The 25,127-nt window shown below is 36.7% G+C and overlaps 1 protein-coding gene across 3 annotated transcripts in view; it reads right to left on the bottom strand.

Moving 5' to 3' along the window:
• The window catches only part of HIBCH (3-hydroxyisobutyryl-CoA hydrolase), a 43,425-nt gene that overhangs the window by 5,013 nt on the left and 13,285 nt on the right, over positions 1–25,127 (bottom strand). For 2 of the 3 annotated variants that reach the window (XM_035572571.1, XM_050711771.1), the window contains 7 exons: positions 15,871–15,949; positions 12,643–12,788; positions 11,524–11,610; positions 9,517–9,575; positions 8,562–8,643; positions 3,633–3,752; positions 2,408–2,441 (listed from right to left, as the gene is read on the bottom strand). In XM_035572571.1, coding sequence (XP_035428464.1) covers positions 2,408–2,441; positions 3,633–3,752; positions 8,562–8,643; positions 9,517–9,575; positions 11,524–11,610; positions 12,643–12,788; positions 15,871–15,949 — 607 coding nt within the window. Of the gene's footprint in view, positions 1–2,407; positions 2,442–3,632; positions 3,753–6,590; positions 8,182–8,561; positions 8,644–9,516; positions 9,576–11,523; positions 11,611–12,642; positions 12,789–15,870; positions 15,950–25,127 lie in introns of those variants that run through there. The other variant, XM_035572578.2, reaches the window with a different exon arrangement.

Below are 25,127 nucleotides of genomic sequence, written 5' to 3'. Positions count from 1 at the left end.
CTGCACAAATAGGAGTATAGCTTAAGAGATTTTTGTCCCTTCTGACTGCTGAGGCTGTAGTCTACCTGGATATGTTCGAGCCCTGACTCTAAAAATGACCACCCTGCTTCTGCAGTATGAATTCAAAGCTCTTGGCAGTTATCTACAGCTACCTGTTTCTTACATTAGGTAAAATTCTATAAATCAAGGGGAAATGTATACTTAAGTGTTCGGAGACCACAGTCACCATTATATGGGAAGATCCCGTGCCCTGTGGATCAAATATGATCTGAGTATTTAATGGTTATGGGGTTTGGGCTTTCCTTTACTAGCTCAAACCACAAGAATCATAAATGGGGAAGACTGCTTGCAGCAGGTTTTCAGTCTGGCTGAAAGAAAATGGCTAAATGAGAAACAAAATTTTGACCTCAGATCAGAGTAGGTTTAAAAACCTTAGCGTTAGCTTTTAATACATATGTTAGGAAAGTATTTTGTTTAAAATTATGGTTTGAAGTAGATAAAAGCTGTTATTAAAACCTGACCTGTGGCCATTGCTGCTGAAAGACGATCTTCAAAAATGAATATCTGATAATTGTATTTTAACTTTACTTTGTGGTAGATCCTCTTGTGGTAGACAGGGTCAAAAGCTGGCTCTTAAATGCTTGGAATTAAAAAAAAAAAAAAGCTAATAATATTAACAATTCTATTGTTTTCATTCTTAGTCAGTATGGTTGATCCTGGGTAACGCTTAGTAATTTCACTTCCTAGCAAAGACAGGATGCTTGGCACCTTGTGGGATGGTTTTTATAAGTTAGACCCAACTGTAAAAATGATCGAGTCAGATTCTGACCCCTCTTAAATAAGAGCAACATATAACAAAAAAAAAAAGGCAACATTTTAAGAAGACAAATCTGAGAACAAGATATATGCGATATGCACAGAGCAGAAGGGCTTCAAGTGCTTGTTCTAAGCAATCTCCTCAGTGCAGACGGATCTTTGATTTCCTTCCCCTTTCTTGACATAGCTTTTGCTACGTCATCCTACTTATAAGATACCCAACTGCTGTTCTTGCAGCTGCTTTCTTTACAAGCGGTTTGTGTGATTTACTGGCCATATTGTGAAAAGTAATTTGCCTTTGTCCTCTGCCTCGTCCCCAGATGGTTCAGTGACACCATGAATTACAAATGACGAGTTGGTTTGATGTTCATCTGACTCCCAGCCTTTGAAGTTTGTCACTTCCCAAATAACTTATTTCAGCAGTCGTGAAAGTTTATCTGGTGATTTAGAATATTCCTAGGATATATTTTCTCTTTACGATAACTTTGTCCCCATTACCAACACAATGAAAACCATGTACTTCTCAATGTGTGTGGTAAACTCCTTGAAGGAGTGTCTGCTAATAAGTGCTAAAGTCTAATAAAAGTAAGAAGTTTTTTCCATGAGGTATAAACAGACTTTGAATCTCTCATCTCTAGGCTATCTTTAATACAGTATTACTAACAGTAAGTACTCAAAAACTAACATCCACTATGTGAGTGGATTTTAAGCTACTTTATAAAGACAGATATAAAGAGTGAGGAGGAGGAGGTGATAATACATACTTGAGTATGTAATTGTGTGTGAATTCAAAGACAAGTTCCCCTTCCTCCCATCCCCAAACACTTACTCATCCAAGTGTCTCATACTGTACGCTCCTTGGAAAAGAAAATGTCTCTGTTTTGTTTCATCTTGTGCTGAATAGTACATAAATAGTTAGTGCAGTTTCTAACAGATGTGCCATTGGATTTGACAAACTGCATTGTGAATCAGCAGCAGAATCAAGGACAGAATCTACGTCTGTCCCCTAGATGAACTTGCTGAACTGCTGCTCTACTTTTACCTCCACGTATCTGCTACCAATGCCATAAAATGCCATATTACTTAACAGTAAGTTTACATACATAGTCTTATTATAGTGAGACATCTTCACAGGGAGGGATTTCTGGCACAGGCATAAGTAGTCTCTGTTCTAATAGTTTTCTATGCAAATACTTGTTCTTGACTTGGAGTCTTGGTTTTTTTAAACCATCTTATAGCTGGCTGAGCCAGCTGCGTGGCAGTGCTAAATCTTGGCACACAAACGATCAGCATAGCTACTCAGTACTGGAAGCATTAAATGTATTTTGAACTTTCCAGTGAACCACTGAAACCTTTTCAGTGCTGTGTTACCAGGTAGATAAAAATCTCTGGGACAGTGACACTACACAAAGGAAACAATGTGGCTGTTACGGTCTGAAGCAAATGATGCCTTTTGGCAGATAAAAGCCAAAACTGCAGCAAACTGAGAAGTGTTCTCTGGGCTGTTGCTGCATACAGTTTTATCTCCAAAGAAGTAACACAACAGTGAGGTTGCATGTTATTGAGTAACCTTTCTGGTGTGTGCACTTACCTGCTCGAACCCCTTCATAGAAGTCATGGCCTCTCTGAAAGACAAAGAAATAAGCTATAACAAGATAAATTCTACGTATCCCATCTTTCCTATGCCACTTCTGCCAGAATGGCAAGTACTCAGGATCCTGTTAAATCCCACTTGCACCGTTCTCACCTAGTCGTACTTTCTCTTTCTTTATTAAAGAGTTACATATGTTCTTGCTTAAATGCAGCCACAACTCTTAAAATCAGCCTCTCGCTCTGCAGTTAATCAGCCAACTTTAATGCAGTGCAAGCCCTCTCTGTGTTACATCTCATGGATTTTCCTAAGGAGTTTTCTATGATGAGGGGTAAGGTGTATAGAACAGGACAGTAAATTCTTCAGAGAGAGGCCCAACTTTGTGAGTTTTGTATGTATTCTGCATACTTGGAACACTGCTGTTAAAAAGAATCCTGGAAACATCCAGTTATTTTTGATAAAGGCTAAACTTAACATTTAAATCCTTAAAGGTGCTTCAATAGTAATGGAGTAGCAATACTGCTTTCAGGAAAGATATGGTAAGGATGCTATCAGGCACTACAATGTATCAGAATTAGATACACCACATTCTCACATGCATTTTTATTTAAAGCATTTACTTTAATTATAATGGTTTATTTAATCAGATCTATCAAAATCTTATTTTAAAATGTGACAAAACTAATAAGGATTTCATTGGGAAGCTGAGATTTGTTCAGATAATCCAGTTAGCAACTCTGTTTTGCTGAAAGGATGACTTACATCACGTGTTGTCGAAGTACTCAGCCCTTACTACAGACAGTACTAAAGTCTCTTGCTTTCTTCAACAAATTTATCACTATCCTAAAGGCAGTGATACACAAGTGGTCCTATCTTACTGACAGAAACTGAGAACTAAACAATTTATATAGAAGACTTTTACAAGAACTCCAGATTCTTAAAATTTATGATCCAAATACAGAACTTTCTGTACTGTAACATTATCATGGTTCTCTTGACAACAGCCTTGTAACATTCCCATCTGACAATTATTAATATTGTCTACATTGAGTTGCATAAGAAGATATGGAACTGGAAAAAAAGAAAGTGACAGCCTGACAAATGCACAAAGAAGATATTGAACATAAAAACCTATGAACTATGAGCCCTTGACATAATCTATGTAGAACAGTATCTGACGGACTTGCCCCCACCCTGGCTGGAAAGAGACACAGGGTACTCTTACCATGCACGCTTGGCTCAGCCTGTATTCCATCGTGAGCACATCTTGTAAGCTCATGGAAGCTCCTTCTCTGAGCTGTCTGAGAGTCATCTTTAAGGATGTAGGTGACATCTTATTAATGGTCTGGAAAAGACATTAACAATTATTCTTGTTCTCTTCAATTTAGACGTATTTGTAAATCCTTGTTTTGCATTTCCAAGTTAGTAAGCGATAGCACTCTTCTCCCTGAGCTCATCCCTGTGATGCCTAGCCCTCCTGCTCCCTCCCACCGTGTTGTCGTACCGAATAAATTCACCTGCATAAACTCTTACCAACAAGATCCCTGGGAAGCAGGCCATCACTTGTGGAAAGCCTACAACTCTTACAGTCACATAATTTCTGATCAAATTACTGCTAGCTAGAGAATCTAATGCAGCCTGAAAGCCAGTTTCTAAAAGATTCTTTTGAGAAGTGGAGGCGAGTGTTACAAGCAATTATATTTTATTTTGGAATATAATATATAGATACACACACACACACACAGTCTGAATTGCTCTTCGATATTACTGGTATTGTAGCAATTGAATTTTATTTGACAGAATAGAATAGCAAGGTAATACCATCAAGGTTAGCCGCAAACATGAAGTATTTGCTTTACAATCATCTGCAAAGACCAGACAATGTAACAAGAACATCTTAGGGATTTAAAAGATATCTGGGATCTTGTCTGGGATCAACAGATACTGCAGTAATTCAGACCTACATAGCTTTATGACAGGAAGCCTGGAGGTCTTGCCTTCCCTCTTCTGATAGAGCTACAGGCTATAAATATTGTGCCACAGACAGGGTCTGTTTAAGGCATACAAACAAATGCTGTAAATCTGGCTCTCATGACAATCCTTCAATTAACAGCATGCCAGTAAACAGTAGGGGGAGGTGGGGAGAAGGACAAAAACCTAGTTAAGAAAACAGAACTGAGCTTTAAAGCCTTCAGGTTTGTGGAGGAAAGAAGTTAAATCTCATAGTTGCTGATCTTTGTTTTATTGCTCTCAACAAGGCTCCTTTCCCTGTAAACCCAACTAAAAGCTCTTTATTATTCACAGTACAATAGGCATTTCCTGTTAATTAGGACATTTTTACCACTCTACTGAGAAGTGGCAGATGGTAAGATTTGCCTCTTTACATGATTTTCAGTGCAGATATTAGACTCCTTACCCAAAGACTGAAATGGCAGGTTTCCAGTCATCAACATTAACATTTTTTCTGGCTCCCAATTACTCTTCATCCCTCTCCAGACACCAGCTGATACAGCAGTGACCCATTTTGCCCAGTTAAGCTGGAAAACATACAATTGCTATACAAGCAGGAGGCTGTGCAGTCGTGACTTAAGCATTGGTTCTGTCATTCCACTTGATGCACGTTGACCATTTCACTTGAGAAAGACTTTAGCTTAGAAAGAACCAATGCCTCCCTTACTGGGAACAATTCTTCCCTTACTAGGTTCTTTTACCCTTGAAGTGGACCATTTCTCCTTTGCTTTGCTTCACGTTCTGTTGTCTGGATTGGAAAATCTTTGCTCGGACCAGGCTAAATGGTGTGCACAGTGCAACTCAATGGTTCCCTAGGTGAAATGGTAATGCTTTCCGGGCAAAGAAAGCTCTGAAAAGGGGAAGATCTGAAAACAGCACTTTCGTCTTGTGCACCCAGCAGCTGCCCTATCTTGGCATATCAATGAGGCTGAAGGAGGCACTGTTATAAATCAAGCTGAAGGAAGAGGAACAAGGGAAGAAAATGGGTAGGTGTGATGCAGAAAAATGAGTCACCAGTGCATCTATAAATAAATCCTCTGTACAAAGAGGATGAAGGGATTGGTACTTGGGAACAAGCCTGAAAAGGAGATAGGATAGGCTGAAGTGGGAAGGGGAGTACTAAAATGCAAAGGATTAGCTGGGCTCAAAATTTGATGTGAATCGTTAAAATTCAGTTTGAAAATGGCTTAACAAATTTACGTTCTCCTTATTCATGCAGTCCATTTTAGTATCAAATAGGTGAAAGTCTGCCAAGCAGGCATATCTAGAAAGCAAAAACACAGAAGTAGTGTAGACTGGACAGAACAGGACACCTAGGATAGCATGGTTCACAGTATACTTGGATATAGCAGGACTAACAGTGCCATTTTATTAATGCTAAAAGGTATCTCTACACCCAAGGTGGGGAGGTGCTGATGTGTACCTCCAAACTAGGAGATGTACTACGTTGCATTAACCTTTCAGTTAGGGCCTGTTCAATAAGCTTAGGGATATGTGTCATAACAAATGTACAGCAAGAAAAAAAAAAAGAATAAACATTCCTGCAACTAAATCGTTTATAGTCTCTAATTACTTAACGTTTGAATGTGCTGTTGTTCCTGTGCCTGGACACTAAAGTGAAACCTTGGTTTCACAAAGCGACAGGAAACTATCATCCTATCCTATAGGTACTGTGATACTACTGATAAGGAAAATGACTCGTTTCACACAGGTCATCAAACTGCTATCAGGGATAACATCTGATAACCTCAGACTCCTGTGGTTTTGCCAGGTGATCCCTGCTGAGCGATGTAGCCAGCCACTGCTTTGTAGGTGCTATAAAATGTTCAGCCACCAGGGTGCAAGCTTCCATTCGTCCTCCAGCTACAATTAAAGTTAATTACTATTCTGCTTCCCTAGTAAAACAAAACCTCCAGTTTAATTGGCAAACATTTAGTGGTGAAACTAGATTTATACTTTGAATTCTTTTTTTCTTTTTTTTAAACATAAATCCATTTTCCTTCTGTGAAATATTCACAAAATGAAAAGAATAAAATTAAGGATTTAGTCCTACAAGCATTTCTTGCTTAGTACAGAATATGTGCTGTTAGCAACTTGTCTGAGATTAACGTACACGTTCACACTAATAAGCCTTGTACTTGCTAGAAAATAATTTCTAACAAATTTCTGCAATGACAGAAGCAGTTTATTAACACAGTCTGATTTCTTGTACAGAACAAAAAATACACAATTGTTCAGGAATAACACATTTACCAATCATAGGAAAGAAAGTCTACTATAAAGTCCTATTAAATACACAAAATAAGAATCGAAGCAACAAAAGATCCCTGTTTTGGTTGAGGAATTTAAAAAATATACAATTGTAATTTTTAAGTAGATGATAAATTTAAGTACTAAATTAAAACTATGACAGAAATGTACTCTGGGAATCACAAGGAACAACATTTATTTTTTTAATAGGGAAGATGTGAGTTATGAGGCTGAAGATGGAGCAAGCAAGTGTTGCAGGTTTGGGTACTTGGAGCAAATTTGGTAAAACAAAGAGTCCAGTTAACAAATTTCAGTAACAAAGTATCTCCAGAATCCTTGCATTTGTTGTGGTAAAACTGTATTTCAAATAGACAAACCAACCTTTAGAGCCTATATGCTATTTAGCACATCTCCACCAGGTCTGATGATATTTTGAAGTTTTAAGATTGTATGACATTATGTTAGGACAAGCTATATGTAAATTATCCTTGATTGTTTTCAACCTCCCTCAAAACTACTCAAAACGGTATCCCTGTAAAATTATGCTAAACTTCGTAACGTCTCGAAATAAAATATTAGGTTGTAATTCAATACTATAAAGAGCCCTCAAAAGTAACTGATATTAGCATGCTATCAAACTGTCTCACAGACCTTAATATAACTACTTTTCCCTGCTATCTGTAACACAGTGGAAAAAGTAAAGATCTGAATCATACAGCCTATATATAACTTGGGGAGAAAAATCATGATGTTAGTCTGTGGTAGAGTTCAGTTTTCCAAACATGTAAAATGATTATCCTGAGACTAGCTTGTTTGACTGCTTTAATTAATGGAACTTGAATACGAGTGGAAAAATATTAGCCTCCTCTTTCTTTCAATTTTGCTTTTGTAGTACATATTGCAAAGTACTAGGCGTACTAGTTGGCATGAAGATGATTTGAAAATTTTCCTTCTCAGAACTGTTTGAGAGTTCCAGAGACAAGATGACAAATCTTTAATTAAAAAGTATAAATAAAATTGTATGTGTTACCCTGAGTAATCATTCAATAATATTATGAAACTTACTGCTCCATCCTGAAAGTAGCAGGGACAGGACACCTAACGTCAGTGATACTACGTCACAGTTATATGCCTTCTGCTCAACGGAAGTCTGTAGATGATAGTTCTGTTTTGTTTTACTACAAGAGCAGGATTCTGTAAGATGTAACCAAAGTTTAAGCAAAGCTTTTGCTGGAGAAATGCTTGTGTACTATCAAATTTTAAGTACTATTTGAATAGTAATTAAAAAGACAAACTTTTACAATGCACCTGAATACAGGTATTTCAAAGGAGAAAGGGAAAATATAAAGACTTCATATAAATGAGATGCTTCTTGCTTTTGCGGCTGGAGTATGCAGGAAGCTTGTAGCATTACTGTACACTTTTAGAGTAGGGACTACAACCAACACTCAGATGCATTAAAGAGGATAAAAAATACTTTGATAAATTGCTTGGTATTTACCCAAATGAGATATCTGAAATGGAAGAAAACAAACAACATTGTTCTGTCACTGTTTTATTCCAACCTCTGCCAATAAAATGAGAAGCTATAAAAGGAACCTTTGTCACTATCAACCCCTGACTGTGGGGGGGGAAAAAAGGAAAGGGCATCTGTTTTTCACTAGATTGCACTAGACAACATATAATGACATTTGTTTTGTGGTTTCACAGAGGAGTATTCTTCTCAGAGTAGAAATGCTTGCAATCCCATATGACTGCATGTGAGAACTTGAGGATTGCATCTACTGGTGTTATGCAGTTTTATTTACATTAATAAGGTGATTATAGACTGTCCCAAGATGAGAAAGTACAGAATCAGGCTTAATCTCTAACAGAAATAACACAAAGGCATTACCTCTAGCTGCTTAATGGCAAAAGCAGAACCATCTTCCTTTAATTTTTTAACAATTTCTTCCATGCTATTTGCTGAGAAAAGACTAAAAGAAAAAAAAACACACATTAACTGCCTTGCTGCTTCAGCCTTCCTCTTCCCCATGAAATGCTAGTTACTGCAAAATTAGAAACAGAGCTTAACCAGGTGATTTGGCTTTTCTTAGCAATGTGTTCCCTGTCATTCAATTTTAAGTAACTCAGTTGACAGGCATCTCCTCTTCCTTTACAGATCTCTAGTGTTTTAATACACCTCACATTAGTTCTGATATTTATCTAAAAACCTTAATTACTACCATCAGTCCTTTTTTTTATATTTTTATGATGCATCACATTTTCAACTACCAGCTCCGCTCTACTGGTTTGGTGCCAACGCCATTCATCTTCAACACCTTTCAGCATCCCTGCCCATGGCAGGGTGTTGGAACTAGATAACCTTTAAGGTCCCTTCCAACCCAAGCCCTTCTATGATTCCATGATCTCCACATTTAGTTACTGTTGTCCTTCCTCAAGATTTTTAGCTTCTTATTGCTCACCCTTATTTCTGCTTTCTTTTCTGATACAAAGAAGTCCCAAACAATCATATGAATGACCTTGTTCCAATGAACATGAATGTGCTGTGTAACGTGTCCTTTCCAGATGAAAATTACTCACCCTATCCAATTTTCTATAAAAAATATTTATTTTCATGTGCCATAGGGCGGTTGTTTAAAAGAATGGTATACAAATCAGGCAACTATGCTCAAAAGTATTTAATATACTGAAGACTGAAATATTTAATGAGCTTCACAAGGCACCCCAAAAACAAATGTTTAAATGACTACTCCATCACCTTATCTTTGGAACATTGATACTGCTACTGGATTTAACTTGAAGTTTTCTGTCCAAAGGAATAAAAAAAAAGAAAGATTCATGAATACCTGTTAATCTTCTCCATATGTTCATCAAGTACAAACTCCTTTTCTTGATCAATTTTGCTCTATTTAAAAAGCAAATGCGTATTTTACTTGGTTATTTTAGACTGTCTGAAAAAGCCTACCAGTACTGAAAAATTTCAGTGACTTGTTACAGAAATATCATAAATGAACATTTAATGTTCATAAGATGTTTTTAATGAATTAGTTTTACAGTATGCATAATGAACCTCTCACTTCATCTTGTGAATGTTAAAGGTGTCATCTCATGCAGTGTTTGCTCTGAGCTAGAACATATGCGCATTTGACAGAGTGGTTATATTGTATGCAAGTAATCACAATTATTCTATCAATACATTTCTATCAAATATACTAAGAAAGCCACTGTAGATAAATATCCTCAAAAACCTGAGAATGTAGCAGACAGGAAAATGAGATGTTTGGTTTCCTTAGATGTATACAGATACATATATATGCATGTGTAAAAAAAGAAAAAAAAAAAAAGGTATGGTGTACCTTTCTTCTCTCAGTGATTTTACAAAATTTTAGACAATTAAAAGATTGGAAAGACCTGACAAATTTATGTGGAAAGGTTGTCAAATGTTTTAGATCTTCTGGCACTAAGGGGCTTGGGACATAGGCATATGTTTCAACAGCAGCAGCTGAAGCTGAGGAAGAGGCTCCCTGTCAATTCAGCTCTGATCACTAAAAATATGCAGCCTCCTTTTCCATTAAATGTCATCTTGTAAAGCAGTATACTGCAACATATCATTAATTCTATTTCATAGCTTTCTATTTGTCGAAGTATTTAGTGCCACTATTTGCCATTAACTTATCCAATGTATTTTTTAATTAATCTTTATTTATGAACTTAGTAATTCTAGAGCAGAAATAGCAAGAGTAGCACTGCTCATTTTAAATCCAAACAAATGGGCAATAATACTCAGGGTGACTAATTTCAGTGAACCCCAGTTTGGCTCCAGAAGTTCCCTTTCTTTTGAAATAAAATTACAACACACATCAATACAGCTGAAATAGCCGCTGAAAAAATCTATTGTAAAGCCAAAACCTTTTATTTTCATGCCCATTGTTATGTGGGGCTAACACAAATGCTAAACACATGTTATCAATACAGTTAAATTCACCTCCAAAATTTACGGGTTTGTCCACTGGGAGAACAGTATCTTTTTCCCCAGGAAAGTATTGCTTTGAAGACCTCATATGCTTTCATTAGAACCTATCTGCACTCTGCTAATATGGACCCTATAGATAAGCGCTGTGCTTATTTATAGTCTTCTAATTACCTCAAGGTTACAAATTTGCAAAATATTTGAGAAATTAATGGAACAACGTAAGCCCTTAAATTCAGACTTTGAACCTTGCCTGCAGATGGTATGCATCACAATAATGCTAAAGTTCACATCAAATGCATAAAGTTAGCGTAATTCTTCAGGTCAATAACGAAAAAGGGGATTGAAAGATAACATCCACTTCAAAGTGAGCAGCCTAGTATTGAATAACTGGCACTGTAACTTTTGCAGCCTCTGGAGCACAATTATGGTTCTTTCCCTTTCATTTGTGTTTGTCAGAAACCCTGGATTTCAGGATAACTCCCTAGACTGCAGTGGCCATCACGTACCACTCTCATTCTGCTAATGGCTATATATTTTGCCTTCCGTAAAGCATGCTAGAAATCAGAGAGTAACAGGAAAAAATAAACAGCAGTGTATTTTCTGCATCATCATGCTAGCAGCTGGGAACCTGTATAGAACAAACAGAAGGAAAGAAGTTGCTGAGCACAACAGGAATTAAAAGTAAAGAAAGACTTTTAAATTTCAACTTTGACCACTGTAGGCATTAGTGCTATGAAGTAATATTTTATAGAGTGCAAGGAGTGTGAAAACCCATTATTTTATAACCATAAAACAAATAATCAGCAACATGAAAACATAATTTGTATTTACATACACTTAACTAACATTTCTGCTTGATTTCAGTAATTACTCACAATACCTTCACGTGGTAAGAGTTCAGTAAGTCTGCAATATTTTCTTTTGAAGCAGATTTCAATGCTATCAGGTCTTTCTCTAAGTCAGGTAGCTATTGAAAATAAGATTTAATTAAAAGTAAGTAAAGGAAAATGTACTTATTGAATCATTACTGCTATTACAGTAGTACTTTATAGTATAAATGCATTTATGTATACATGCATTAACCATACACATAGAGATAAAAAAAAAAAAAACACAAAACGTTTTGACCAGGTGTTGAAGAAGTACCGAGTAAGCAATACAAGGAGCTGGAGTTCACTTTTCAGAAGTGTTGAACCATCTGGATTTAAGTGTGTCTGCAGTGATCAGCAAAAAACTGCTTTCTGAGCAGACCCCTAGTGCATTGCTGCAGCTGAAGCAGGTAAAGCCAGACTTTCTGAGGGGAAAGAGCAGGAGCCTGGCAACCATGCTGTGCTCAAAATAGTATCTGCTAGCTTGAATATCCAACCCGTTCCAACGGTGCAGTCACAATGACAGTCATGAATCTTTTCATAGCGAAAGAGCCAGTTGCTGTTTCTCCTTCACGTATATTCTCTTAAAGTACAGGAACGTTATGACTCTGATTTTATTGAATATGCTAATTCTTACATTTTCTCACAGCTGCTGTAAGAAACAAATAGGATATCTATTAAGGAGACTGATCAAGAACACATTAGTTGGCTGTTACCTAAATTAGAGACTCCTGGTTGTATAAATAACCACTCATTTCAGACACTGTTATCTAAATTGTACCCAGAAAGCAAACTACAGAAGTGGTGATGGCAGTAAGAGAGGATGAAGACAGAGCATACCATTTTTCAAGCAACTTCTATTATGCTCAGCAAATCATGCCCTTAAACAGCAGCACCGTGACGACAGCAACATTTGCTCCCTCTTCCAAGCAAAGCTGTCACTAGCTGGCAAGTGTTATAAGGACAGCTTGAGAGTACCTGACAGCTCCCGTTCACAGGGCAGGGCCAGCTAAGACAACTGCACCTCTGCGTACACTCAAGTTGCTAAATGTATGCTGGTGGGCTCAACCACTCAAACTTGTCATTGCAGTGCCAGGATGAGCCCGTGCTAGCTCTGGTTAGCAGTTTACCTTTTCAGATTCTACAAAATGTGTAGCGATGCCTGCTTTTAGCACATCTCTTCCTTTCAGCCTAAATCCTGTTAGCGCGAGGTAATAGCCAATCTTTCCTGAAAGTCTTGGCAAGAAATATCCTCCACCGACATCAGGAAAAAGGCCTGTAATAAACAAAACAAAACAAAAAAAAAAGAAAGTGAGGGGAGAAGAACTTGTCCCAGCCATGCATGTAACTCTGTTATTTCTGCTTGTCCCACTTCCATCTCCCTGACTTGGCCGTGGCTTTCTTCACAGAATCACAGAATCACAGAATCACAGAATCGTCTAGGTTGGAAGAGACCTCCAAGATCATCTAGTCCAACCTCTGCCCTAACACTAACAAGACCTCCACTAAACCATATCACTAAGGGCTACATCTAAATGTCTTTTAAAGACCTCCAGGGATGGCGACTCCACCACCTCCCTGGGCAGCCCATTCCAATGCCTAACAACCCTTTCAGTAAAGAAGTTCTTCCTAATATCCAACCTAAACCTCCCCTGGCGCAACTTTAGCCCATTCCCCCTCGTCCTGTCACCAGGCACGTGGCAGAACAGACCAACCCCCACCTCTCTACAGCCTCCTTTAAGGTACCTATAGAGAGCGATGAGGTCTCCCCTGAGCCTCCTCTTCTCCAGGCTAAACAACCCCAGCTCCCTCAGCCGCTCCTCGTAAGACTGGTTCTCCAGACCCCTCACCAGCTTCGTTGCCCTTCTCTGGACTCTCTCCAGGTTTCTGTCTTCCTTTCCTCATAAATTTTTACTCCTCTTGTCCCTGTTCTAAGTATTTCTCTTAATGCTCTCAATACTGCTTCTCAGATCTTTCTGCTTACTATTGAGTTTCTCAACATATTCCATATACTTGATTTTTTTTTTCCTTTTGATGTTTTTAACTAATTATTTTTCAAATGCCTACTAAAGTAAGAGAATGAATGTCTGCTGGGCTGACCAGGCGAAAAGCCTGTGCCTGTAACACTGACTTGCAGCCTGAGCCTTGAGATGCATGCAACATGCTTCACTGTAATCCCAACTGTTAAATTGTCTATGCAGTTGCCAAGCAAAAGATAAATTTTATATCTATTTATATAAATAAGTACCACAATAACATTTCCACCTTTTCTTGCAGAGGCAGCTGGAGATTTATTAGTAAATTACTTATAGAAAGCTAAAAGCTTACACGGATATACAAGAAAGTGTCTGCTATTACTCTAACAGCACCTTAAAGCCCATTTCTTACAATATGCTTTCATCTTTTGTTCTTCCCACCAGGGAAGGTGGAGGAAATCCCCCTCCTCCTACATCTCAACTGCATTCCCATGTTTCATCTTATCTATATCAGTTTGAAACTCCTACAGTCTAGAACTTTTATTTGCAAAATGGCATATAAATGTCACCTTTTGTTTATGGTGCTAAGTGCATAAGCAATGGTGTGAAAGTGTAGCAGATGAATGAACACTGCTTTCATTTCACAGAAAAGGCATAATGCCTTCTGAAATATATAAGGAAAAATTCAATTAATACAATCTCTAGGCAGCTAGACATTTTAAACATACACCACAGAGATCAAAACAGCTAAGCCTTTAAACCCAAACAGATTTCAGTGGTTTGACTTCTAACAGATCCTAAAAGGGTTTTAATTACTTTCTTTCCTAAGCAAGTCCTAAGCTTTTACTTTACATGTCTTTACAGTCTATTTGTGCTTAATAAGTCCCTGTAAACACAGGAAATGTATGTAAAGTACATAATCTTTGTTAGCATAAGACTACCTGTATCTTTACCTTTGAAAAAGAAAACAAGGTGTCTTTATTAGAATAATTTTATATGCAAAAGAACTACTGTTAGTTTAAAAAAATAAATAAATCTTTGCTTCAAATAGTTTCCCTGTAGAACAACTGTTCATTAGCCTCAGGAGTTTACTAAATTATTATAGCTTTAATACTTGAACTATCTAAGTTTACTACGTTTTCCTTCAGCAGAGGAAGAAATTGGACACTATAAAAATCTAATCACTAGCAAAGCATGTATCAAATTTAGCTGTGATGACATTATTATATTTATTCTCTTTTCAAAACGGATTCCTCATTTTTTTCCTGTGATTTCTTAGCTTTATCATTACATAATTGGAAATTCTTTTATTGAGGAAGTAATGGCCAATACTCCTTACTACTAATTCTTTGAAGTGAAACTAAGACTGAACTTAAAAACCCCGTATCTGGTGCTATTTAAACTATTTAAGCACCAGATAAGGTTCTCTATTCTGAACAAATGTGTTCAACAGGGCCATATTTTACAGACCAGCCGTACTCTTCTATTTGAGGACATAAAGATAAGAACATTTGCAATCATCCTGCAGTTCTTTACCTCTGAATGATATAAAAACTTAAGAAACTCTGGAGGACAGAAATGCAGGATGGGTAATAGGTTTTAAGCAATCTTCATAAACATTGTTGGTAAGCAGGAGGTGGGAATTAGACATAGAGAAAGCATTAAGGGAATCCAGAAGTCAGACAGTAATACATTCGGTGTGGATACCCTGTTGGTACCAGTATTGTCTTCAAGGGAAACGTGAATGATTTCATAAGAAGGTTCATTGTAATCTGACTTTTCTTGAGGCACACCACCCTCCTTATGTAGCTCAGGGCCATAAAATTTTCAGTTGTACATCTCAGAGTTGACATAGGTTGTAGGATCAAACATCAGAAAACGCAAGGTACATGTTGCTATTAAAAAAAAAAAAGTGATCTTGTGCACAATCTGTACACAACTACAATTGATCTACGTTACTAATCCACTTAAAAAGCTAGGACTTCTCATGAACATTGCGGATCATGTAGTTTGTCTCCATGCTGAGTTCCAAATGTAAAATGGTTAGCACATTTGCACTGGGATCTTCTGACTTTATCTGCTTATACCTGTAGCAAAGACTTAGTTCCTCACACGTACTTCCATTTTTAAAGCATCATATCCTGATAGTTTTTGTGTCAGTCTAGCCTGTTTTAAGAACCTCAATGATCAACCTTCCATAATTCAGAGACAAGTTTTTATTAATTTAATAGAAAATACTTTCAATATATGGTCATTTCCAGTTCCTTTTTAAAACTCTTACACTATTGCTATCGCTTTCAGTCAACTGTAGCTCATCCCATTTACATGAGCAGTGAAACTTGAAACATATTAACATATGATAATCTGTTAAAATCTACTTACCTATTGCTGTTTCTGGCATTGCAAAAAGAGTCTTTTCTGTAGCAACTCGGAAATGTCCATGGACTGAAAGGCCAACTCCCTACATATGGAGCACAAACAAAGGAAATGGTTATAAAATTACCAGTGAAAATAATTATAACCGTAATCCTATGCAACACACTTCCTGTTTTGCTCTACAATTAAATAATGTTACATTTACCATGCACATCTCAACAAAGTATTAAATGGCCTTTTATGGTTCAAAGACCTATAAAGCATTTTTTACCTTCATGATTTGACTGAAATAGCTTTCCATGCTTTAAAAGATTGCTGACTCATACAGAGATTAACTACAAATAGCCCATGAGTGACAGCAACAACAGCAACAAGTGACCCCATTTTTCTCCATTAGACTACTAAGCAAGTTGATATTCTTTTGCTAATGTTATATTATCTATAACTTTTGCATATACTTCAACAAACTATCATCAACAACAACAGAAAAGGCCAATACTTTTGGAATATACATGAATTGCATGAAGTTGTAATTATGCTTTTAAAAGAAATACTAGCTAATTATTATTATGTGATAATTACCAACTTTATCAATACAGAAGTATTTTAAGCAGGAAAAGCCTCCAGCATTATTCATTAAAATTCAAAGTCTGTGGTTAGAAACTCAGTCTTCCTTAACCCGGGGACTGTAGTTCTCCAAGTCAGAAATAAGATTCACACTGCGAAGTACCTAGCCTTCTTCTCTAGCAGACTTTTCTGAGGAGGTATTTTTTTCAAACCTGTAAAGCTCCTGGTTTTGCCTATCATATTTTCTGATTTGGGCACTGAGCAGCAGCAAGGCCCAAGAAAAAGCCCAAGAAAAAGATGCATTTTCCTTTCACCAAAAAAAAAATATATATCAAAAAAGTGTTCAATAGGCAAACTGACATATTTAAAGAGAAATGGTTATCTGACAAAATTACTACTTTTAGGTCACTTCCATCAATAATATTGAGATTACTCGGCACAACCACAACAAATGCGTAAAGGATCCTCACTTCTCAAAGCTTAACTACATAATACATACCAATACAAATCTGTAGATCCTAGCTGAAGACAAGTACCCTCTACTGAATATTTCACAAGTGTCATTATACAAATATTTTCTCTCACTTTGTTGCAGCTTACTTCCTTTCCTCACTGTTATCCTCCTATCCAACCAATTTTTACATTAAAACTAGTATCTCTGCTTAAAAGAAGTCAAAGTATAATGAAGATGTAATCAATTTTTAAGTAACTTTTTCTACTTGTTTAGATATTAGAAAAATGGCAACTAAGGTTATTAGTCTTCACAAACATCTTCACAATATTTCAGGCTTCCCAACAAAAACAGTGGGATTAGTTGAGTGATACCTGCTTGGACCAGCATTGCATGTTCGATAGGCTTTTAAGAAGACAGTAGAACACCTTTTCATTTCACTTATCTACAGGGATCTTTGGGTGAGTTTTACATTAAAATTTTACAAAGTTATCTCAAGCTAATAAAAATTACATCCATTTCTTCGCACCATTCTTATACATTCTTTCCTGGCCCCTTGTACATTTCTGCCCAGCAGGAAATTAATTGTCACCACTTATTCCATTAGGGTGATGCATGATTAAATATGAAAACATCTTAAAGGTTTTTTTCCTGTAAAATAAGTATCTGCCATTCTCAGTTTTTAATATAAATTTATGAAGCTTTTAAGATTCCAGTCTAATTTCCTGAGAAATGGACACTTAACATTTCTGACTATTGTATTTGATTTTATATGCAGAGACTAAGCCAAACCTATATACACAGGGAACTGCTGTTTCACGGAGGCAAATGGATTTTGAGCAAAACCTGAATCTTATTTGCAGAGGGTACAATTACATCTCATACCTTATCTGTCCCTCAGCTCTTTCACTTGACTGGTTGTAGATCTATCTCATCTGAGCAGCAGCAAAGGCAGCAGCCCTGTATGTAAAGCTTCATTTATTCATTAAAAAGCTCTAGAATTCTTAAAGGAAGCAGAAATGTGACTTTGTCACTTTCAACATTTTATTGTATCACACCAGCATATTTTCATTGCATTGAGCAAAGCCTTTCTTATAGCAAGAGAAAGCACAATATTTGTGCCATTTTTATGCATGTTCAGCAGTAATGACAACTTTTTTATAAAGATAAATTGAAATAAAATAAAGCAAGCCCATTTTGCTTTTTCTAATTCTTAACTGTTTTTGTTGTTGTTGTTTTCTAATGCTGTATCTAAGAATACAAATACCGTTTATCATAAAACATTTTCCTGGCTTATTTTCTAGGTAATCAGTAGTTTGTATATAAGAAAAAAGATTCAAATTTTCAACTTGAGTACTAAGTAGTAAAGAATGGAGTGTGAACTCCACGAAGACTGCTTCTCTTTCAAGTTTGTTCTTTTCATAGTGATAAAAATAACTGTAGAGTTTTCCTCATAGAAAGTTGAAAGTAATTTTCTTTTGAAAGAATTAAATCAGATTTCACTTTCTCAAGTGCCTTAGCCATAATTGGATTTGTCTTCTAGATAGCCTTCAAGTTCTATGGTATAGATAAGAGCTTAATTTAGATACATATTTAAAAGACTAAAATTGTATTTTCTTCTTAGTCGTTGTAAAGAAAATGGCACAAATACATCCTTATTTATTTGAAGATTGTTTTGAAATGATCCAACATTAAGATAAAACTAGGTGAGAAAAATGAGTTAACAATCTGAGGGTACAAACTCCAGTAATTTATTAAACTGCTGATCATATGCTTTCATGTGTTTATTTGCAGCTTCCCAAATGGTTATTTTAATAGCTTTCACTGTATGTGTTTAACCTTCTCCATCTAATCCAGAGGAGAGAAGTGTATTAGTTTAAAAGTATCCTGTGTAAAGAACAAACTCTTCCAATCAGAAGTCTAAATGCATTCCTCCTCCATTTCTTGATATATATATTTTTCAATTTTAAACCAGAACCTTACACAGCTAGAGTCCCGTCTAGGAGGCCCTTCACACTATTGAAATATCTGCAGTCGGGCTGTGTTCACTTCACCTTAAATGGCCCCAGCATTTACACATACTAGCCTAAATGCTATTATGTCTTCATTAAAATGTGCTATACCCTGCACTGTGAGAGACCTCCCTTTCATGATCTTCAACCTCTTTCAGAGGTTGGACTAGATGATCTTGGAGGTCTCTTCCAACCTAGACGATTCTGTGATTCAAATACGTACTAAAGCTAATTTCTTGCTTCAGACTTTTCCAAGATACATTTGGCCACTACAGCAAAAGACAATATAAAAAGTTTTTGTAAGTACATAAACAAGAAAAGAAGGACAAAGGAGAATATCCATCCCTTCTGAAGTGTGGGGGGAAACATATTGACAAGAGATGAGGAAAAATCTGATGTATTTAATGCCTTCTTTGCCTCAGTCTTTATTGGTAAAACTAATTCACCTCAGAGTACCTAGCCTGCTGAGCTAGAAGACAGAGGCAGGGAGCAGAATGAAGCCCTTATAATCCGGGGGAAATGGTTAGCAACCTACTACACCACTTGAACACCCGCAGACCTATGGGGCCGGTCGGATCCACCCAAGGGTGCTGAAGGAGCTGGTGGAAGTGCTTGCCATGCTGCTTTCAATAATTTACCAGCAGTCTTGGCTAACCAGGGAGGCCCAGCTGACTGGAGGTTCGCAAACATGACACCCACCTACAAGAAGGGCAGGAAGGAGGATCTGGGGAACTACGGGCCTGTCACTCTGACTTTTGTGCTAATGAACGTCATAAAGCAGACTATCCTGGCACGTACAGGACAACCAGGTGATCAGACCCGGTCAGCATGGGTTTAAGAAAGGCAGGCCCTGCCCAGGCCTTGGGAAGTGGTGGTCCCTCTATACTTGGCACCAATGAGTCCACACCTCAAGTACTGTGTCAAGTTTTGGGCCCCTCACCACAAGAAGTCCATTGAGTTGCTCGAGCATGTGGCGGCGGAGAGCAATGAAGCTGGTGAAGGGAGTAGAAAATGACACATGAGGAGCAGCTGAGGGAACTGGGGCTGTTTAATCTGGAGAAGAGGAGGCAGGGGCCTTATCAGTCTATACACCTGCCTGAAAGGAGGCTGCAGCGAGGTGGGTGTCAGTTCCCTTTATCAGGTGACAAGTGATAGGACAAGAGGAAATGGCCTCAAGTTGCACCAGGGGAAGTTTAGACTGGACATCAGAAAGAATTTCTTCATGAAAAGGGTGGTTAGGCATTGGAACAGGATGCCTAGGGAGGCAGTGGAGTTGCCACCCTGTCTATTTAAGAGATGTGTGGATGTGGCGCTTAGGGACATAGTTTAGTGGTGGAATAGGTAGCGTTGGGTGGATGGTTTGACTTAATGATCTTAGAGGTCTTTTCCAACCTAAATGATTCTATTATTCTATTTCTCCGGTGAATCAGGCTTGGTTTTTAATCCAGATCATTTATCTTAATAATGGCAAGAACCTTTTTTTTTTGTCTACTGGCAACTGCATGTCTTAATTTTGTAAAAGATACTTAAAAACTGAGACCAAAAGTTACGGTGCTTAGTAACAACCAACCAATTTAAACAATCTTCCTGTAAGGTTTTTTATATCAGTTAATCAAAAACATATACAATAGCAGAAATGGTAGTCTGAAAATGCCTTACTGCAGATAGATTGGCGATAATGGTGTTTGATTGCAAATTATAAATTTACTACTGCATAGGTATTAGGATACTAATCTTAATAAATGTAGCGTGTTACAACTTTACTATTAGAGCACACCTTATGAAGGTATGAAATATTGTTTGCAGATCTCTTAGTTCTGTTCAAATTAATCAACAAGCTTCTGAAAATGGGAGTATCTCAATTTTACTTCCCATACACATGATTTCAAACTCAGTACAGTATTTCAAATGTCATTATGTGAGTGTGTATAGAAAATTTATCATTATTTCCATATTTTTCATGATGAATACAGAACCTTATTAAAGTACTTTTCTGAGGAAAAACAAAGTATAGTTTACTGATATAAATTGAGCAATGGAATACAGCTACTATAAATCTCAAAAGTATGCTGTATCATCTTAAATTGAAAATGACCCACATTAGTCATTCAGAGAACTCAAGATATCTAAGAAAGTTAATAGAAATTGAGGGCCACCACAACAGAAAACCACACAGTGCAAAATAAATATGCCCTTCTTGAATGACATACAACAACAAAATGATGCTCATATTCACCTGCAGCATTAAGCACTGGAGTTACTAACTGAATAAACATCTGTCCACATACAGAGAAGTAGATCTATCTCACAGCAAAACCATAAACCGTGTTTGACTATTTACTAAATAACCTAACTGCAAAGGAGTCATTGCCTAGGAAAGCTTAAGAGACAGAATAAAAGAAATACAAACAGAAAAGGAGCTCATCTTCAGTAGGCTGATGAAGATTTTTTAGCTGTACAAGCAAACAATTTCATGATAATACTAATATCAATACCATCTGCAGTGAAAGTCCTGTTGGTAATAGTTCAAATGCAACGATTAGACATTTTAAACTAAATGAGAATGCAGTTCCTGGTAGGGCCAGAACCACAAAAGAAATGCTGCAATCAACAAGACAAACTGGGCATAATATAACAAAGGGCAAATATATCTGAACACAGATGTGTAAAAAAGACAACGTGCAGCGATTTTTGTCTGCTGATACGTTCACAAAAGCATTAGTTGGCAAAGTAAACAAGTGAAATTGATTGAGGGAGCACCAGAGGCTTATAGCTATGTTAGATCAAAAATCATTGATATAAGAGCATTATCCCCTGCATCCAGACACAGCAAATCTTAAACTGAATCAAAATTAATCTTTGTTCATCATTAATGTCATGGACCACTCCAAAGAGTATAATCTGTTTTTATCAGTAAATACTAGCAGGCAAGATGATTTATTGAACCAGAGCAATATTTTACAATAGATCTGGACTAAGAATATCACATTCTTTAGTTGATGACATATAAATCAACTTTATACAAATATCCTAAAAAATCATTTAAAACAGTGCTTTTGGTGGTCTTTTCAATCATCTCAATGTGTTGTTTTAAAATATAAACTATTAATTTAATATACAATTTAAATATGAAATATTAATTTCCACATACTGATTACGTGCTAGAGCATCCCATTCCAAATTTCTACAGGCATACAGAAGAACAACCGTCTGGATAATATTACCTGTAATAATATCTGATGTTTCAGTCTGAAGTGTTTTCCTTAAAGCTTAATGCCAAACCTGTAAGAAAGTTTGTGCTACGAATGACAACCAATATTTGGTGAATACTCTGATGCTTCATGGCACAAACCAGTGGCAGAATTCATTCCAGTTGTGTGTTTCCTAAAGTTTCCTTCTATCTTCACCACAAATTCAAACATCATTCTAAAAACTTCCCCTTAATTCATTAATATCTTGTGTAATAACCTAGAAGTGTAACTTGTTCTCCTGACTTCTGATTATTTAAACAAATTTGCTCAACTACATTAATAGTAATCATTTAGGTCAATTTCTTCTAACAGTGGAACTTGAAAAAAATCAGAGGCCACACCAGCACTGCTACAATGACTGTCTTTTATAAACAAAATTTAGATTCAATTTTGAAAATCCCTGTTCTGATTTTGCTACTACCAGCCAAAATTCATGCAGAAGCAGCAGTGGCAGTCAAACGCATGCCTTCACAGTAAGGAGGTAGACCTTCTTGCCTTTTCACTATTTTATCTTACTGTGACTTATTTATTAACTATATTTGTTTTTTTTAATTATTGTTTCTAAAATTCTTGAAGACAAGCATTGTTCCTCTGCAACACCTAAAAATGTAGCTACTGCAAGAAATACAAAGATTTGGACTAGCCACATCCTAACATCTGCAGGGAAGGCAGGAAAGAGATGGGACCCATTTCAGAAAGATGCATCAACACACAACTAAGCTTTTAGGTTTTCTGTTAAAACTGAAGAAAACACTTTTTGTTCTTAAAGATGGGGACATGCAACATTTTTTTTTAAACAGGAGCGTAATTATTTGAGGTGACGTGCAAACTAAGGGAATTTTGTCATGATGTTCCACTTCTTAGGCAAAAATTCTTAAATAATAGAATAAAGTAGACATTAAAACTAACTCAAGCAGAAAATAAGCATTCACTGTCTTCTGGGAAATGAAAAAAATTAACAGGGGATGGAGAAGCAGGCAAAGATAATTCTCTTCAGAACGTTTGTCCTTGATCTATAATAAAGGGAAGGAAAGGGAAATAATGAGATGAGAAAATTCTCAATATGAGACTCTAAATGAAGGCCCAGAACTAAAGAAAAATAGTAGAACTTCTAGCAAGAAAGACTGTGGTGTTAAATGGTAAGAATGAATCCATACAGAAGCACGCAGAATATCTGCGATGACACTAAACAGTGCAAGGGTGCAAAAGGTTTCCATGAAGCCATAAAGAAACACTCCTATAAACATACACAGGTTTCACAAATAAATAAATAAAAATAAAAAATACAGAAAGTACAACTTAGAACCTCAAATTTAGTCAGAGTAGACATGTGATGTCTACTCTATGATGTGATCTCTACCTCATTATACTGCACAGAAATGCAAAAAACATTTGTTCTGTGATTCAAAAATATTAAGTGCAGTACAATTGTATAATGCCAACATGTATGTTAAGGAAGTCTGCCTTTCTTTCTACGTGTAAAATAGTGGTATCCGTTCCTTTTCATGTTGTACATTAAAGAAGTCACTCACTGTAGATTTGAAAGAAGGACTGGAGCTTTACTTTCTGTACCACTACTGTTTTCAAACCCATAGTTTAAAATACTTGTTTTCAAGACAGTGCTTTATGATTGGCCCTTTAGGGAATATCACCACATGCAAATCGTTGAACATTCAGTAGTTATTTTTTTTATTGATGTCAAAAAACTGCTGATATTATAGTCCGATTAGCTACAGAATGAAGTGTGCCATTTGTCCCTGGGATCAAGCGCAGGAGCTTAGCAGGCAGACCCACAAGCCAGATGGTCAATATAGCGTAGTATCAGCCAAGAGTGCATCCTGTTTTAGTATTGCTTCAGCATTGTTTTCAACATCCTATATTACAAAAGCTAAGAGGTACACAAGTCAATCTCACAAAGGTTTGTTTCAAAGTACAACAGATAACTACTTCCAAAATCTCTATTCTATTTTACAATAAAAGCTTCCTTCAGCTTTGAAGCATAGACAACGGACAAGAAGTTTCTGTATGGTACACAAGTACGAGTTTCTAGGGGAGCCAGAGAGAGAAAAGCAGAGAAAGAGAGAATAGGAAAGCAGCTTATCCAGGTTTAGTATGTCAATATTCTAGGCAGATTCTAGGGCATAAATTAAAACAAAACTGACTGCAGATATTTTAATAGTGTGAAGGGCTCTAGCTTTTCAGAATGTTGTAAGGTAAAGTTTCACCAAGATGCCAGGCTTGAGTTGAAATAAAACACTGCAAACTCCCTCCAAAAAATTATTTATTCAAAGTTTTGAAAAGCTTTTATTGCTTAAAGCAAACTAAAAGCCTAAAAGAGAAGTATTCCACTTTTTCTGGAAGAGCATTAAAATGTTATCATTCCCCCACATCAAACTCTTCTTAAGTCCTCACGAAGACAAGTGGACTCTACTTGATGCAACAGTGAATAATTATGGAGCAAAGATGCACACCTCACCTAAGCAAATTTCTGCCTTAAAGACCTACGTGTCACGTCCTAAGACCTGCCTTAAAAAGTAAATCAGATTCCTCTAATATAAGCAACTATAATCTTTTGCTGAAAATCAAGTGGCACCGATACACACGTGCAAAGTTAAATATGAGCACTAAGCTCACACTTTCTACTACAACATAAAAGGCTGCAGTAATTTTGAATCTGTAGTCCAGAAGGGAAGAATGGTCCGATATGCAACAGTAGAAGTTTTTCCAAACTGCAGAGTAGGTTCAGGGATTTGCTTCCATCTGATTCTCTGGAACCTCTAAATAGCCCTGTAGCTTACATTAAATTGACGTTATCACTCAGTAAGCAATGTCATGAAAAAAAATCATATTCTGAGCTGCGAAGTTTATGATGCTAAGAAAACATAGCCTAGATGATATCACTATTAAATGAAGAGCACAGTTACGTGGAAGTATTTTAAGGTATCAGCAATTTGCAGTCAAACTGAGACGGCACCTCTACTG

The sequence above is a fragment of the Cygnus atratus genome, chromosome 6 (assembly GCF_013377495.2).
Source record: "Cygnus atratus isolate AKBS03 ecotype Queensland, Australia chromosome 6, CAtr_DNAZoo_HiC_assembly, whole genome shotgun sequence".
NCBI lineage: Eukaryota > Metazoa > Chordata > Aves > Anseriformes > Anatidae > Cygnus > Cygnus atratus.
Note: the sequence above shows the minus strand (reverse complement) of the source record. Positions and strands in the feature narration are given on the sequence as shown.